The sequence below is a fragment of the Bombina bombina genome, chromosome 6, assembly GCF_027579735.1.
Source record: "Bombina bombina isolate aBomBom1 chromosome 6, aBomBom1.pri, whole genome shotgun sequence".
NCBI classification, from domain to species: domain Eukaryota; kingdom Metazoa; phylum Chordata; class Amphibia; order Anura; family Bombinatoridae; genus Bombina; species Bombina bombina.
This window is the reverse complement of record NC_069504.1, coordinates 771,778,404-771,793,319: the sequence shown is the minus strand read 5'-3', so window position 1 is coordinate 771,793,319 and position 14,916 is coordinate 771,778,404. Positions and strand designations below refer to the sequence as shown.

General features: G+C 35.4%; 1 protein-coding gene across 5 annotated transcripts in view; it reads right to left on the bottom strand.

Annotated features, from left to right (window-relative positions):
* The window catches only part of LOC128663639 (serine/threonine-protein kinase N1), a 410,416-nt gene that overhangs the window by 344,204 nt on the left and 51,296 nt on the right, over nt 1–14,916 (bottom strand). For all 5 annotated transcript variants that reach the window (XM_053718067.1, XM_053718068.1, XM_053718065.1 and 2 more), the window contains exon 3: nt 9,364–9,604. In XM_053718067.1, coding sequence (XP_053574042.1) covers nt 9,364–9,441 — 78 coding nt within the window. In that variant the 5' untranslated portion in view covers nt 9,442–9,604. The remainder of the gene's footprint in view (nt 1–9,363; nt 9,605–14,916) is intronic.

Below are 14,916 nucleotides of genomic sequence, written 5' to 3'. Positions count from 1 at the left end.
AGCACACATTTGCAAAACGTACACCCCTTGGTGCATCAAATGAGGGCCTACAAATATTTCTAGCATGAATTTGGGGTGTGAAGCAATTAATGGAATAAGTTGCATTGCTTAAAAAAAAAATTCTAAGCAAAGAGCCATATTTCACTTAAAGGGACACTGAACCCAAATTTTTTCTTTCATGATTCAGATAGAGCATGCAATTTTAAACAACTTTCTAATTTACTCCTATTATCAATTTTTCTTCGTTCTCTTGCTTTCTTTATTTGAAAAAGAAGGCATCTAAGCTATATTTTTGGTTCAGAACCATGGAAAGCACTTGTTTATTGGTAGGTGAATTTACCCACCAATCAGCAAGAACAACACAGTGTGTTCACCAAAAATGGGCCGGCATCTAAACTTACATTCTTGCATTTCAAATAAAGATACCAAGAGAATTAAAAAAAAAATAGGAGTAAATTAGAAAGTTGCTTAAAATTGCATGCTCTATCTGAACAATGATAGAAAAAAAAATTGGGTTCAGTGTCCCTTTAAAAGAGATACTAAACCCAATTTTTTTCTTTCATGGTTTAGATGATAGAGCATGCAATTTAAAGCAACATTCTAATGTATTCCTATTATCATTTTTTCTTTGTTCGCATGTTATCTTTATTTAAAAAAGCAGGAATATAAGCTTAAGAGCCGGCCCATTTTTGGTTCAGTACCTGGGTAGCGCTTGCTGATTGGTGGCTAAATGTAGCAAACCAATCAACAAGGTCTACCCAGGTGCTGAACCAAAAATGGGCTGGCTCCTAACCTTACATTCTTGCTTTTTCAAATAAATACAGCAAGAGAAGGAAGAAAAATTGATAATAGAAGTAAATTAGAAAGTTTCTTAAAATTGCATGCTCTATCTGAATCATGAAAGAAAAAATTGTGTTTAGTATCCCTTTGTCTATTTTTGTGCTAGCAATACATGTAGCCCCATTTGATGCGCCAAGGGGTGTACTTTAAAAAAATGTGTACTTTATTTAATTTATCTTAGCTCCCACGTTTCTACAGCTGTCTGATTGCAGACATAACCCATAAAAGTTGAAAGGCTATTTTTGTTAGACGATTTCAAGATTGCCATGTCTGCAATTAAACAGTTCTAGCCACTTGGGAAATTAAAATATGGTACACAATGCACACATTTGTAGAAAGTACACCCTTTGGTGCATCAAATGAGGGGCTACAGGTATCTCTAGCACATAATTGAGCAGCGCAACAATTAATGGAATATGGGGCACGATCCGAAATACGGCGCAGGTTTCGGCGCAAGCGTGGAAACCTGCGCCGCCCGTAGTTTCAGCTCGCACATCGAGCTATCTCATATACAGCGCCATCAGATGCTAAAGTGCCGTAAGTCGGACAAACTAGCGATGTCCAGAAATCTGCGTAAGTACAAATTTCTGGAGTTGCCAGTGACTTACAGCACTTTAGAAACTGCCGCCGCATAAAAAACATGACTAATTTATTAAATCTCCCGTTACTGTCTAACACGCCTCCCAAACATAGCCCAACACGTATACCCCTCTATCCGCAATGCCCCCTCTCACTCCTAATAATAAATATATTAACCCCTAAACCACCGCTCCCGGACGCCGCCGCCAGCTACATTATCTATATTACCCCATAATCTGACCCCCCTACACCGCCGCTAGCTACATTAAATGTTTTACCCCCTGTGTGCCCCCTACCCCGCTGCCACCTACATTAAATTAACTATATTACCCCCTAATATGATCCCCCTACACCGCCGCCACCTATTTAAACTATATTACCCCCTAATATGATCCCCCTACACCGCCGTCACCTATTTAAACTATATTAACCCCTAATATGATCCCCCTACACCGCCGCCACCTATTTAAACTATATTACCCCATAATATGATCCCCCTACACCGCCGCCACTTATTTAAACTATATTACCCCCTAATATGATCCCCCTACACCGCCGTCACCTGTTTAAACTATATTACCCCCTAATATGATCCCCCTACACCGCTGCCACCTATTTAAACTATATTACCCCCTAATATGATCCCCCTACACCGCCACCACCTATTTAAACTATATTAACCCCTAATGTGAGCCCCCTACACCGCCGCCACCTATATTATATGTACTACCCCCTAATCTGACCCCCTTACACCGCCGCCACCTATATTAAATTTATTAACACCTAAAATACTAAAATTTCCCTACCACTAAACCTAAGTCTAACCCTACAAATAGCCCTGAAAAGGGCCTTTTGCGTGGCATTGCCCCAAAGTAACCAGCTCTATTACCAGCCCTTAAAAGGGCCTTTTGCGGGGCATTGCCCCAGAGTAACCAGCTCTATTACCAGCCCTTAAAAGGGCTTTTTGCGGGGCATTGTCACAAAGTAATCAGCTCTTTTGCCTGTTATCTAATCCCCCTACACCGCCGCCACCAATAATAAATGTATTACACCCTAATATGATCCCCCTAGACCGCCGCCACCTATTTAAACTATATTACCCCCTAATATGATCCCCCTACACCGCCGCCACCTATTTAAACTATATTACCCCCTAATATGATCCCCCTACACCGCCGCCACCTATTTAAACTATATTACCCCCTAATATGATCCCCCTACACCGCTGCCACCTATTTAAACTATATTAACCCCTAATATGATCCCCCTACACCACCGCCACCTATTTAAACTATATTACCCCCTAATATGATCCCCCTACACCGCCGCCACCTATTTAAACTATATTACCCCCTAATATGATCCCAGTAAACACCGCCGCCACCTATTTAAACTATATTACCCCCTAATATGATCCCCCTACACCGCCCGCCACCTATTTAAACTATATTACCCCCTAATATGATCCCCCTAACCTATATTAGGTTAGGATTTATTTTACAGGTAAATTGGTAATTATTTTAACTAGGTAGGTATTAAATAGTTATTAACTATTTAATAGCTATTGTACCTAGTTAAAATAAATACCAAGTTACCTGTAAAATAAATATAAACGCTAAAATAGCTACAATGTAATTATTAATTATATTGTAGCTATCTTAGGGTTTATTTTATAGGTATTTAGTTTTAAATAGGAATAATTTAGTTAATATTATTAATATTATTTAGATTTATTTTAATAATAATTAAGTTAGGGGTGTTAGAGTTAGATAGGGTTAATATATATAATATTATAACTATATTAACCCTAATATAATTAGGGTTAATATAGTTAATATAGGTGGCGGCGGTGTAGGGGGATTAGATTACAGGTAAAAGAGCTGATTACTTTGTGACAATGCCCAGCAAAAAGCCCTTTTAAGGGCTGGTAATAGAGCTGGTTACTTTGGGGCAATGCCCCGCAAAAGGCCCTTTTAAGGGCTGGTAATAGAGCTGGTTACTTTGGGGCAATGCCACGCAAAAGGCCCTTATCAGGGCTATTTGTAGGGTTAGACTTAGGTTTAGTGGTAGGGAAATTTTTGTATTTTAGGAGTTAATAAATTTAATATAGGTGGCGGCGGTATAGGGGGATTAGATTAGGGGTTAATAAATTTAATATAGGTGGCGGAGGTATAGGGGGATTAGATTAGGGGGTAATACATTTATTATAGGTGGCGGCAGTGTAGGGGGATTTAGATTACAGACAAAAGAGCTGATTACTTTGTGACAATGCCCAGCAAAAAGCCATTTTAAGGGCTGGTAAAAGAGCTGATTACTTTGGGGCAATGCCCCGCAAAAGGCCCTTTTAAGGGCTGGTAATAGAGCTGGTTACTTTGGGGCAATGCCACGCAAAAAGCCCTTTTCAGGGCTATTTTTAATTTAGTTTAGGGTAGGGACATTTCAGTATTTTAGGGGGTAATACATTTATTATAGGTGGCGGCGGTGTAGGGGGATTAGATTAGGGGTTAATATATTTAATATAGGTGGCGGCGGTGTAGGGGGATTAGATTAGGGGTTAATATATTTAATATAGGTGGCGGCAGGGTAGGGGGATTAGATTAGGGGGTAATATAGTTAAAATAGGTGGCGGTGGGGTAGGGGGCTCACATTAGGGGGTAATAATTTTAATATAGATGGCGGCGGTGTAGGGGGATTACATTAGGGGTTAATAATTTTAATATAGGTGGCGACGGTGTAGGGGGCTCACATTAGGGGGTTAGACATTTAATGTAGGTGGCGGCGGGGTCCGGGAGCGGCGGTTTAGGGGTTAAACACTTTATTAGAGATTGCGGCGGGGGATTGCGGTTGACAGGTAGATAGACATTGCGCATGCGTTAGGTTTTATTTTGCAGCTAGTTTAGGGAGCTATGGGGCTCCAATACACAGCGTAAGGCTTACTACGCCTGCAATTTGTGGCGAGGTGAAAATGGAGTAAGATTTCTCCATTTTCGCCACGTAAGTCCTTACGCTGTATATTGGATACCAAACTGCGCTAGTTTGGTATACCTGTCTATGGGCCAAAAAACTACGGCCGAAGGCAGAAATATACGAGCGTAACTTCTATGTTACACCGTATATGTGATACCAAACTAGCGCAAAATTTGGCGTCGCCGGCTTTTGTGGGCAACGATTTATATCGGATCGAGGCCATGGTGCTTTGCATAAAAAATATTTTTTTTTTTAGCAAAGAGCCATATTCCACTTACATTGTCTATTTTTGTGCTAGCAATACATGTGGCCCCTCATTTGATGCGGCTTGGTGTGTACTTTCTAGAAATATTTAGTTTATATACCATATGCATCATCAGTGAAGAATTCAGGGACTGAGTTCATAGAGAACTCAGCTCCTTCCTCAGCACTGAGACGCTTAGCCATAATTGTCTTTACAAAATAAATAGATATTTTTAAAGGAATTATGTCGCTAGAAAATATATAATTTTTATTGCAAAAATAAGCTTCTGTGAATTAAAAATACAGAAGTTTTTAAAGATAGAGAGAGCTGCGTAAAGAGGGTGTTTTACTCATCTTCCAAGCACGCTAAAAGACTGATTATAAAAATATTATTTTGTGTTTTTTTATAGCATTCTTCTACTATTTTTTAATTTGTAACCACATTATCCAGGTGATCATGGGATAACAAATGTAATATTGTTCCGTATTGTAAAAGGGAATGTGACATTTCTCAGCTAGGTGATCACTGCAGTAACGCTCGTTACCACGGTGATCATTTAGCTATGATACTTAAACTGATATTTATTTTTAATGTATTTTGGTGGTCTCTAGGAAATTTTGATCTTTATTTATGTGCCTTTAGAGACCTCCAAATCCTTTTTTAAATATTTTTTTCACTTTTGTATTGTTTATTGTAGACCCCAAATACTTATACGATTGGAAAGGGTAGATGATTACCTTTCCAATGGTGGATCTTGGGGGTCTGTAGATACAGGCATCTAAGCAGCATGCACCCATTTCCCTATAACTGACAATTGTCAGTTTTAAATAAAGTTGCGCGTTAACGTCATCACGTCATTGCGTGTGACGTCACCTCATGAAACATGAAGCCCCGGCGTTGCCCGTCACTGTACAGGCCAGATCGCAGGGGTGGGAGTGGGTGGGAGCCCCCAGATCTCCCTAAAGGTGGGTGAGTGCTAGCGACTGCTTTGAGCCGTCGTTAGCACCTGACTGGGAAAATTTGCGATGGCTTAGAACCGCCGTTAGCACTCAAGGGGTTAAACTTACATTTCAATAGTTTATATCTAATTGGAGAACTCCTTAAGCGGAGGTTTAGCACACCTTCAGCTAAGCAGCGGAGTACTAGTTGAGATTAGTTTTTAAGTGCACCCCTATAGATCCTAATATATGAGGCATTTAGACCTTCTGCACTATCCGATATCCAGATGTTAGTGCATTCTAGACTTTTGTTTGAGCAATAAGAAAAATACTTTAAAGTTGTTTTATGAAAGCATAAACAGAATTGCCATTGACAATGTTTGCGTGCGTCGGGTGAATTGCTTGTATTTCAAGTTAAACGTAAACACATCAAAAATACATTACAAAGTACAGTTACACTTCTAATAACACTATCTAATAAAATGTACAACAAAAAAATATTGCACAAAAAAGTTATAAGGGCTCGAAAATATGAGGTCTTAGGTGTTAGAAAAAAAGGCAGGCAAAGGGATTTAACATAGACATACATACATATACATGTCTCAAGATTTATATGTATGTACATATATATATATACACACATATAAATACATAAATACATTTGCACACATACATAGACATATATATATATATATAAGTGCATTGGAGCCCTTTGCAGTCACGTAGATGAAAACATATAAAAATATATTTATGCAATATTCATATTTAATAAAGTGTTATACTGTGTATTTACAGTAAATAGTTCACATGCCAATGTTCTTTACCTAGGGGAATAAGTTATATGTATTGTTAAATAGATATTCCTGTATATATATCTATACCTACAGTATATATAATCATATATATATATATATATATATATATACAGTATATTTACTGTTTGCTTAGTGTACAAAAATACCATCATATATATGTAGAAATATGTATGAATAAATAGAACATATTCTGCTTTGTGAAGAGCATTGGAAATATTCATATTTTCATGTCGGGTTAGAGCACTTGAGAATATGCAATCGGGTTTGCACGCGAGCAGGGTGTTAGGGGTTTTTCCACATTTTTTGCTCAATTGACTTCTTATGGGGGAATACGTTAACACGATTGCAATATTCTAAGTTTGGCTTTTTGTGGCATTGGGTTAGCAAGTGAAAACGTTTTACTTTCAACTTGTAATATGAGCACTACCTGACTTGCGCAAAAAGTTTACTTCTAGCAGAGTTAATGCACGAGCGATAGCTTTAAATACTGCTCCACTTGTAATCTGGCCCTTAATTGGCACATCTTCTAATTGATTAGAATGTCTTTCAAAAGGTTTGGCAAAAATGATCAGCATTGTTGTACAATCTTTCAACTCTTCAAATTCTGTTTGATTGCAATAGAAGCCAGCGTACTTAGCAAGTTGTTATACAGTTTTACTAAGGTTCAAATTATATGAAAATATTTCAATGCTCTTGAGAAAGATGGTTTGTCCGTCAAAACGCGTTGAGCTAAATAAACTGCTTTTTAAACATAATATCGAGAATATTGTTTCTAATCACCTGGAGCTGTTTATTCCTATTTTTCTCTGAGAGTATCTACATTTATTTATCATGGTGTTTGGATGCACTACACCAATGTGATATTTTTACCAACAATAGCAACCACTATATCCTAACAAGATCTTTGAGAAGATTTTGGAGAGATAGAGGGATATAGTAGTGAATCCACTGGGATATTCTGTGAACCAGCGCCTCCTACTACAAAGTCAGATTATAGGGAAATTAAATTCAGCATTCAATTCTCCATAAAAAAAATAATAAATGGAAAGTAGCATAAAAATGGAATGTATATTATATTATTATTATATTATTTTGGAAAATACCCCTAAACACTGTGTGCTAGAGTGACGCCATCATATTTAAAGGAATATTCCAGCCAAAATTTGAATCCACATGGATGCATTTCAGTTTTGAATAGAAGCATTTTTAATAATATACATGTATTAGCAAAAATGCTTTTAACAAATGCTAGAGTTGTTTCAAAAGTGTATTTAAGTATGCACCGTGCACCAGCATTTTAAACAAAGCAGTTACTCAGAGAGCCTAAGTGCTTGTACCATCTAGTAATGACTCAATTTGTTAATTGCTGACATGATACAAGCTCCACTGGCGCTCTGAGCAGCTGCAGTATTTAAGATGCTGGTGCACTAAGAATTATCTAGATGTGCTTGACATGCACGTGCAGAGAAAAATGTTAAAACTAAAACAGTGATAACTTTTACTAGAAGCATTTTTGCCAATACATTTATATTGCAAATATGGTTCTATTCAAAGATGTAATTAATCTATGTACATTTATTTTTTGACCGGAATGTCCCTTTAAGTCTGGTGAAATTTAAAATCTACACAGTGGTTTGTTAGATGAGAGCACAAGCTCAACTGTATTTGTCCTTAATTGGACACAGCAAATGAGAGAAGTAATATGAAATCTTGATTTTTTTAATTTTTTTTATCAATTCTGCTAACAAAAATGTCAGTTTAAAAATTAAATTTATTTTGTATGTAGATCTTTTTCGATGGGAGGGGGGGGGGCTTAATTTCTGATTTATGCTATGAAAATATAAAAAAGTTTTTTTTTTTTTTAATATGTTTCAATGTGTCACTTTGAAAGATTGCAGAAACCTTCTTTCAAGTCTATCTATTCAGTTAAATAGAACTTTCTAAACCTGATTAATTTCAAATACCTTGAACGAGCAACGTTCATTAAACTATATTAAGACCTGTAAAATGTGCTATTCTCTTTTGTAATCAAAACTCCGACATCCCACTGCTTACACACATACAAATGGCCATACTCATACCTCATGACTTCCTTAAAGTCTGACTTCCTGACCTCCACCCTGCAGAAAGTTGCTTCTTTAAAACCTTGCTATCCAGAAATTGCAGAACGTTCACTTTTTAACCCTTATGTTGCTAGGTTCCTGCAGAACAGTTAATCAATTAACTTACTAGGGACCTTTGCAGCATTATCTATATCTCCATCGTTGGCTACAGACCCACAGTACGCAGCAAGATAGACCAAATGTTGCAGATACAGAGTCAGACCTAGATATGCAGTACACCTGCAGAATGTTTCTCTATTAATAGCCGCTGTATTATTTACCTAAAGAGTTTGTCTACATAGCAGCATTACAAGATTTGCAAAGAATGTATTGATTGCATTCCCTACAAATGTCCTACAGAAAATTGTGTTGTTAACCTCCCTCTACAAAGTAATTCCATTGTTGTTTGTTTAGTTTTTGGTATCACATATCTTAGTTGGGCCATTATAGAGGAAGTGGATAAACCAAACAGACAAAACATAATGATATAAATCAACACCTTTAAAACTATACTTGTAATTTGATATAGACGTCCTTCCCAGTCATCCAAAAACCTCTACCACAGAAAATACATATAATAACTCATCTGCATAGCACACATTATTAGCTAACATTTTATGCAGTTCCATGCAACACAAAGAAAAATTATATGAGATGAATGTCAACCCATAATGATATCAAATAAAACAATAGCTCTGTTCCACATATTAGATGTTAATAAAGATATTAACAATATATTTAAAAAAAAAAACATGCAACTAATTTAAAAACTTTATCAGGGTCAAACAATGATGCAAGCATGTTATAGATTGTGAAACAATAACAGTCACGGACACGTGAGGCACAGTGATAACCGCCTTGTAACAGTAAATATATACCTGTATTTGCTCATCTTGCTGTGTTGGCCCTGCTGGAGTTTCAGGCATGATGTGACAGGCAAAATGTGACAAGCTCATTTAGTTGCACAGCCTCCCAGCAGTCACACACAGGATGACAGTGGGTCACACACAGTGACGGTCTTTTTCTCAGTCGGCCCCTCCCTTTGTTTCCTGTACATGAAGAAAGCATCTGGCAACTGATCTTTCATGTTCTTGGGCATCAGTTAACACATATTGATATCTGAAATGTTTTAAATATTCAGTTTTAAAGCAAAATAAAGAACAGACAATCATTTTAATGCTGGGCATCATTAATATAGAGAGAGTGCAATTAAATAAACCATAAATCATTTTCATCAATATGAATTGTGCTAAAGAGATATTATAATGCAATAATAAAATGCATTATTATAATAAAGCATACTATTATTATATAAATGCTTACACGTATCTATATGATTAAAGGGACATGAAACACAATTCAGATAGAGATGCCGTTTTATAAAATCTGTCCAGTTTACTTCAATTATCTAATTTGCTTTGTTCACTTGGAATCCTTTGTTAAAAAGCATATATAGGGAGCCAGCAGATGATAAGTGGGTGCACATATATAACTTATTATTGGCTGTGTTGCTGCTCATTCAATAAAGGATACCAAGAGAATAAAGGAAAATTGATAACAGATTTGAAAGTTGTTTAAAATTGTATGCTTTATCTGAATCAATGTCCCTTTAACCCACACAGGGCCAGATTACGCGTTGAGCGCAAACAGGGATTTATCGCGGATGTTTGCGCTCGTCGGGCTTACCACTCGTATTACGAGTTGAAATAAACGCGATCACGATTTACACTAGAATGATTCTCCCGACTTTAGAGCTCCGGTTAACAAAACACATCAAAAATACATTACAAAGTAAAATTACCCTTATAAAACACTATCTAATAAAAATTAATTAAAAAAAAATATTGAACAAAAATGTTATAAAGGCTCAAAGATATGAGGTCTCAGGTGTTAGAAAAAAAAAAGGCAGACAAAGGGCTTCACATTGAGATACATAAATATACATCTTTAAAAATGTATATGCATGTATATCTGTTTATGTGTGTGTAAATATGTATTTATATGTGTATATTTGTATTTACAGACATATATACACATATAAACACATATGTATACATATATAGACATATTTAGAAGTGCAATGGAGTAGATGAAAACATGTAAAAGCATATTTATACAATATCCATATTTAATAAAGTATTATAGTATATATTTGACATTCCAATGTTATGCACAAAGCAAAATATGTTCTAAGTATTTTTAAATAGATATTCCTATATATATATGTATATATCAATACCTATATATAATCATGTAAATATATATATATATATATATATATATATATATATATATATATATATATATATATATATATAGTACCAAAATACCATTATATACTGTATATATATATATATATAGCAAATAAAGTAAGTATCTTGAGACCCTCACGGGTGATTAGTTTGCGCTCTATAAGTACCCAATAGATAGAGATAGATAGATATTGCTATACAAAGCAACAAAATACCAAACTGAGCTCTCTAAGAACTTAGTAGTTCACACATTAAAAAAGAAAAGAAAAAGTTCAACATGTAATATTATTAAAAAATAAATAAACTTATTATAAATGTTGCACAAACAATTCTTATGTAAATAAATGGATAGTATTATAAATAATATATATGCATAAGTAAAAGGATAAATATTATTCCCACACAATGTTGAGAAATCTATGTAGGTGCTGGCTGCTGTATCCACAAAATGATCCGTTATCCCACGGATTGGAGAGAAATCTATAAGCAAAGACAAAAAGAAAAGCGCACAGATGCACCTACATAGTGCAAATAAATTTAATAATCATAAAACACACTTAAGTATTTGATAAAAAAAGTGAGCCACCGCAGGGTGTCTACTCACAAGAACTGCCATCAAACAAATGAGATATGTACAGGCTCTTAAGTCAAATCCTCACTGGAAATGATAATGTTTACCGGTCTCACGTCCCTTCAAGTGGATCAATCTTTGAGTTCCCGGTGAATGTCGGAAGGGTCCGCCACACAGAAGTTCTTACTGCAGTGTCCAAAATATAACCGCTGCAAATGCGGCTGTTAAATGTTTAAAAATGTTTAAAAATACCACTCATTCGGAGCTACAAGATTAGCTGTATGCCAATCGTTTGATGCAAGGTGGGCGTGGCCTTACGCATTTCGCGGTTACGTCACCGCTTCGTCAGAGGTATGTCCATGCCCACTTTGTCCATCCTTTAAATACGATAGGAGATCAATGTAAGCCGCCCACCTTAGCGTCCATACACCATATTATATAAATGTATCCAATCAGAAACATAAGAGACCGTACATTTAAATACTTAATATCTATATTATATTTGATATATGTACATTGTATTCATTCTAAAGAGAAGTGATAAAACAAATTTAATTTATAACACCATATATAAGAACATATCAATTGTTTGCTTAATGTCTAAAAATTGATTCATACATTTAATTAAAACTTTAATTTATTATAAATATTTAAAACTCATGAATTAATATCTGAAAAAACTAATTTATTATAACTTTTAAATAAATACTTAGTTAAAATATTTTATTTTATTCAAGGGAAAAAAAAAAATAAAAAAAAAAATATATATATATATATATATATATATATATATATATATAAAAATGTTAAATATACTTAAAAAACTTTTCATATATCTCTATATTTCCACTAAAAAACTATCCCTTTATACTCAATATCTACAAATATTAACCTCTAAAAATAAATTAATTTATATATTGATTATATAGAGAAGAGAGAGACACCACTACATTATTCTATTAAAAAGACTTGTATATCCACCTCTCTATTTAGACCAAATGGTTCTAGGGTACCTAGTGTATGTATCCAATACGTCTCACGTTTGCGTAATTGCAACAATCTATTCCCCCTTCTTTTGTCAAGTACTATTTGTTCTATAGCTTTGAATTTGAGGCCTGTTATATCTCTTTTATTGATATCTCTGAAATGATCATATACCCCATGCACTACATCTCCAGAGGTTATATTATTAATGTGCTCATTGATTCTACTTATTAAAACATTCACTAGCTTTTTATGTTTTCCATTTTTTCAAATAATTTTCAAAAACAGCACATGTCAAAGAGACATAAAACCCAAAAAAATAAATAAAAAAAGTTTCCAATTAACTTAATTTTAATGTTATTCTTTGTTGAAGAGATATCTAGATAGGTAGCGTACACATGTCTGGGGCACTACATGACAGGAAATAGTGCTGCCATCTAGTGCTCTTGCTAATGTATAACATTGTTACAAAACTGCTGCCATCTAGTGTTCTTGCTAATGTATAACATTGTTACAAAACTGCTGCCATCTAGTGTTCTTGCTAATGTATAACATTGTTACAAAACTGCTGCCATCTACTGCTCTTGCTAATGTATAACATTGTTATAAAACTGCTGCCATCTAGTGTTCTTGCTAATGTATAACATTGTTACAAAATTGCTGCCATCTAGTGCTCTTGTTAATGTATAACATTGTTACAAAACTGCTGTGATCTAGTGTTCTTGCTAATGTATAACATTGTTACAAAACTGCTGTGATCTAGTGTTCTTGCTAATGTATAACATTGTTACAAAACTGCTGTGATCTAGTGTTCTTGTTAATGTATAACATTGTTACAAAACTGCTGTGATCTAGTGTTCTTGCTAATGTATAACATTGTTACAAAACTGCTGTGATCTAGTGTTCTTGCTAATGTATAACATTGTTACAAAACTGCTGCCATCTAGTGCTCATGCTAATGTATAACATTGTTACAAAACTGCTGCCATCTAGTGTTCTTGCTAATGTATAACATTGTTACAAAATTGCTGCCATCTAGTGTTCTTGCTAATGTATAACATTGTTACAAAACTGCTGTCATCTAGTGTTCTTGCTAATGTATAACATTGTTACAAAACTGCTGCCATCTAGTGCTCATGCTAATGTATAACATTGTTACAAAACTGCTGCCATCTAGTGCTCGTGCTAATGTATAACATTGTTACAAAACTGCTGTCATCTAGTGTTCTTGCTAATGTATAACATTGTTACAAAACTGCTGCCATATAGTGCTGCAGGCATGTGCACGCTCCTGAGCTAACATCCCTGCTTTTCAACAAAGGATAACAAAAAACAAAGAAAATTAGATAATAAAAGTATATTGGAAAGTTGTTTAAAATCACATGCTCTGTCTGAATCATGAAAGAAAAATGTTGGGTTTCATAAGCCTTTAAATATAAGTCATTTTGAAACTGCCTTTTCCACATTTTGAGTGTGCTTACATGATTACTTCCTGGAATAGAATCAGAAAGTAATTGCGAGTAGAACGCATAATTGCGATTTTGCAAGCGCAATATTTGTGCTCAATTAGTAATACTAGCACACGCAATTGTGTGCTAGTTTAAGAAGTGGCCCGCAATGCGAACGCGACCTTGTGCTCGCATTGCATGGAAGCTTTGAGCTAACGAGAGAGCGCTTCCATACGCTCCAATGGGAGCCTTGGTCTCATGCTACAGACATGGCATGAGAACCTAGTGCAGCAAAGGGGGTAAGTTGCACAGCGATGGGCAGCAAATCTAAATATATATGTATATATATATTTATGTGTTAATATGTGTATATATGTAAGCATATACATATACATATATACAGTATTTATATTTATTTATATACAGTATTTAACACATAGTCCCCATAGACTGCAATGTAAAGGCACTTTTTAGTGCCATTTTTTTTTAACACCCCACACTTACCAACTTTAACCCCTACAATCTGTTTTATGCTGTTTAAAAAAAAAATGCTACAATTTTTTATTTTATAACACAAAACTCACACTGTATTTTGGGAGCAATTGGGGCACATTTAGAAAATTAGCCAGAGATCTGATTTCTGATTCATTTTAGGAACGCTAATTGCTACCACAAGCATGTGGAAGCAATAACCAACCACTGGTAATGGCTGGTTATTTATCATGTGCCCGAAAAAGGAAGTATTTGCCCGTTTACGGGCACAGACTAAATTAGCACTTCACTTGTAATCGGTGCTCTGACAAAATGCAGAAGGACATTTGGCAGACGGACATTTGGCAGACGGACATTTGGCCGACAGACAGAAAGCTAAAGAATGTTCCGATTTCGGCCGAGGGCAGATACGTTCCAGAGTGCTCTGTTCTAATCATAGCCTCGGGCGCGGCAACTGCCTCTGGGAACCTTACCATGGGTCCCAGGCCGCACGTCTTGTAATTCTCTGTCTGGGAAATTATCTATCTATCAAATCTATCTATTTATCTATCTATCAAATCTATCTATCGTATCTATCAAATGTATCTATTGCATCTATTGATCTATCTATGTAATCTATGTATCTATCTATCTATCAAATCTATATATCTCGTGGCCGGACTGTTATCTGACAGCCACTTGTGT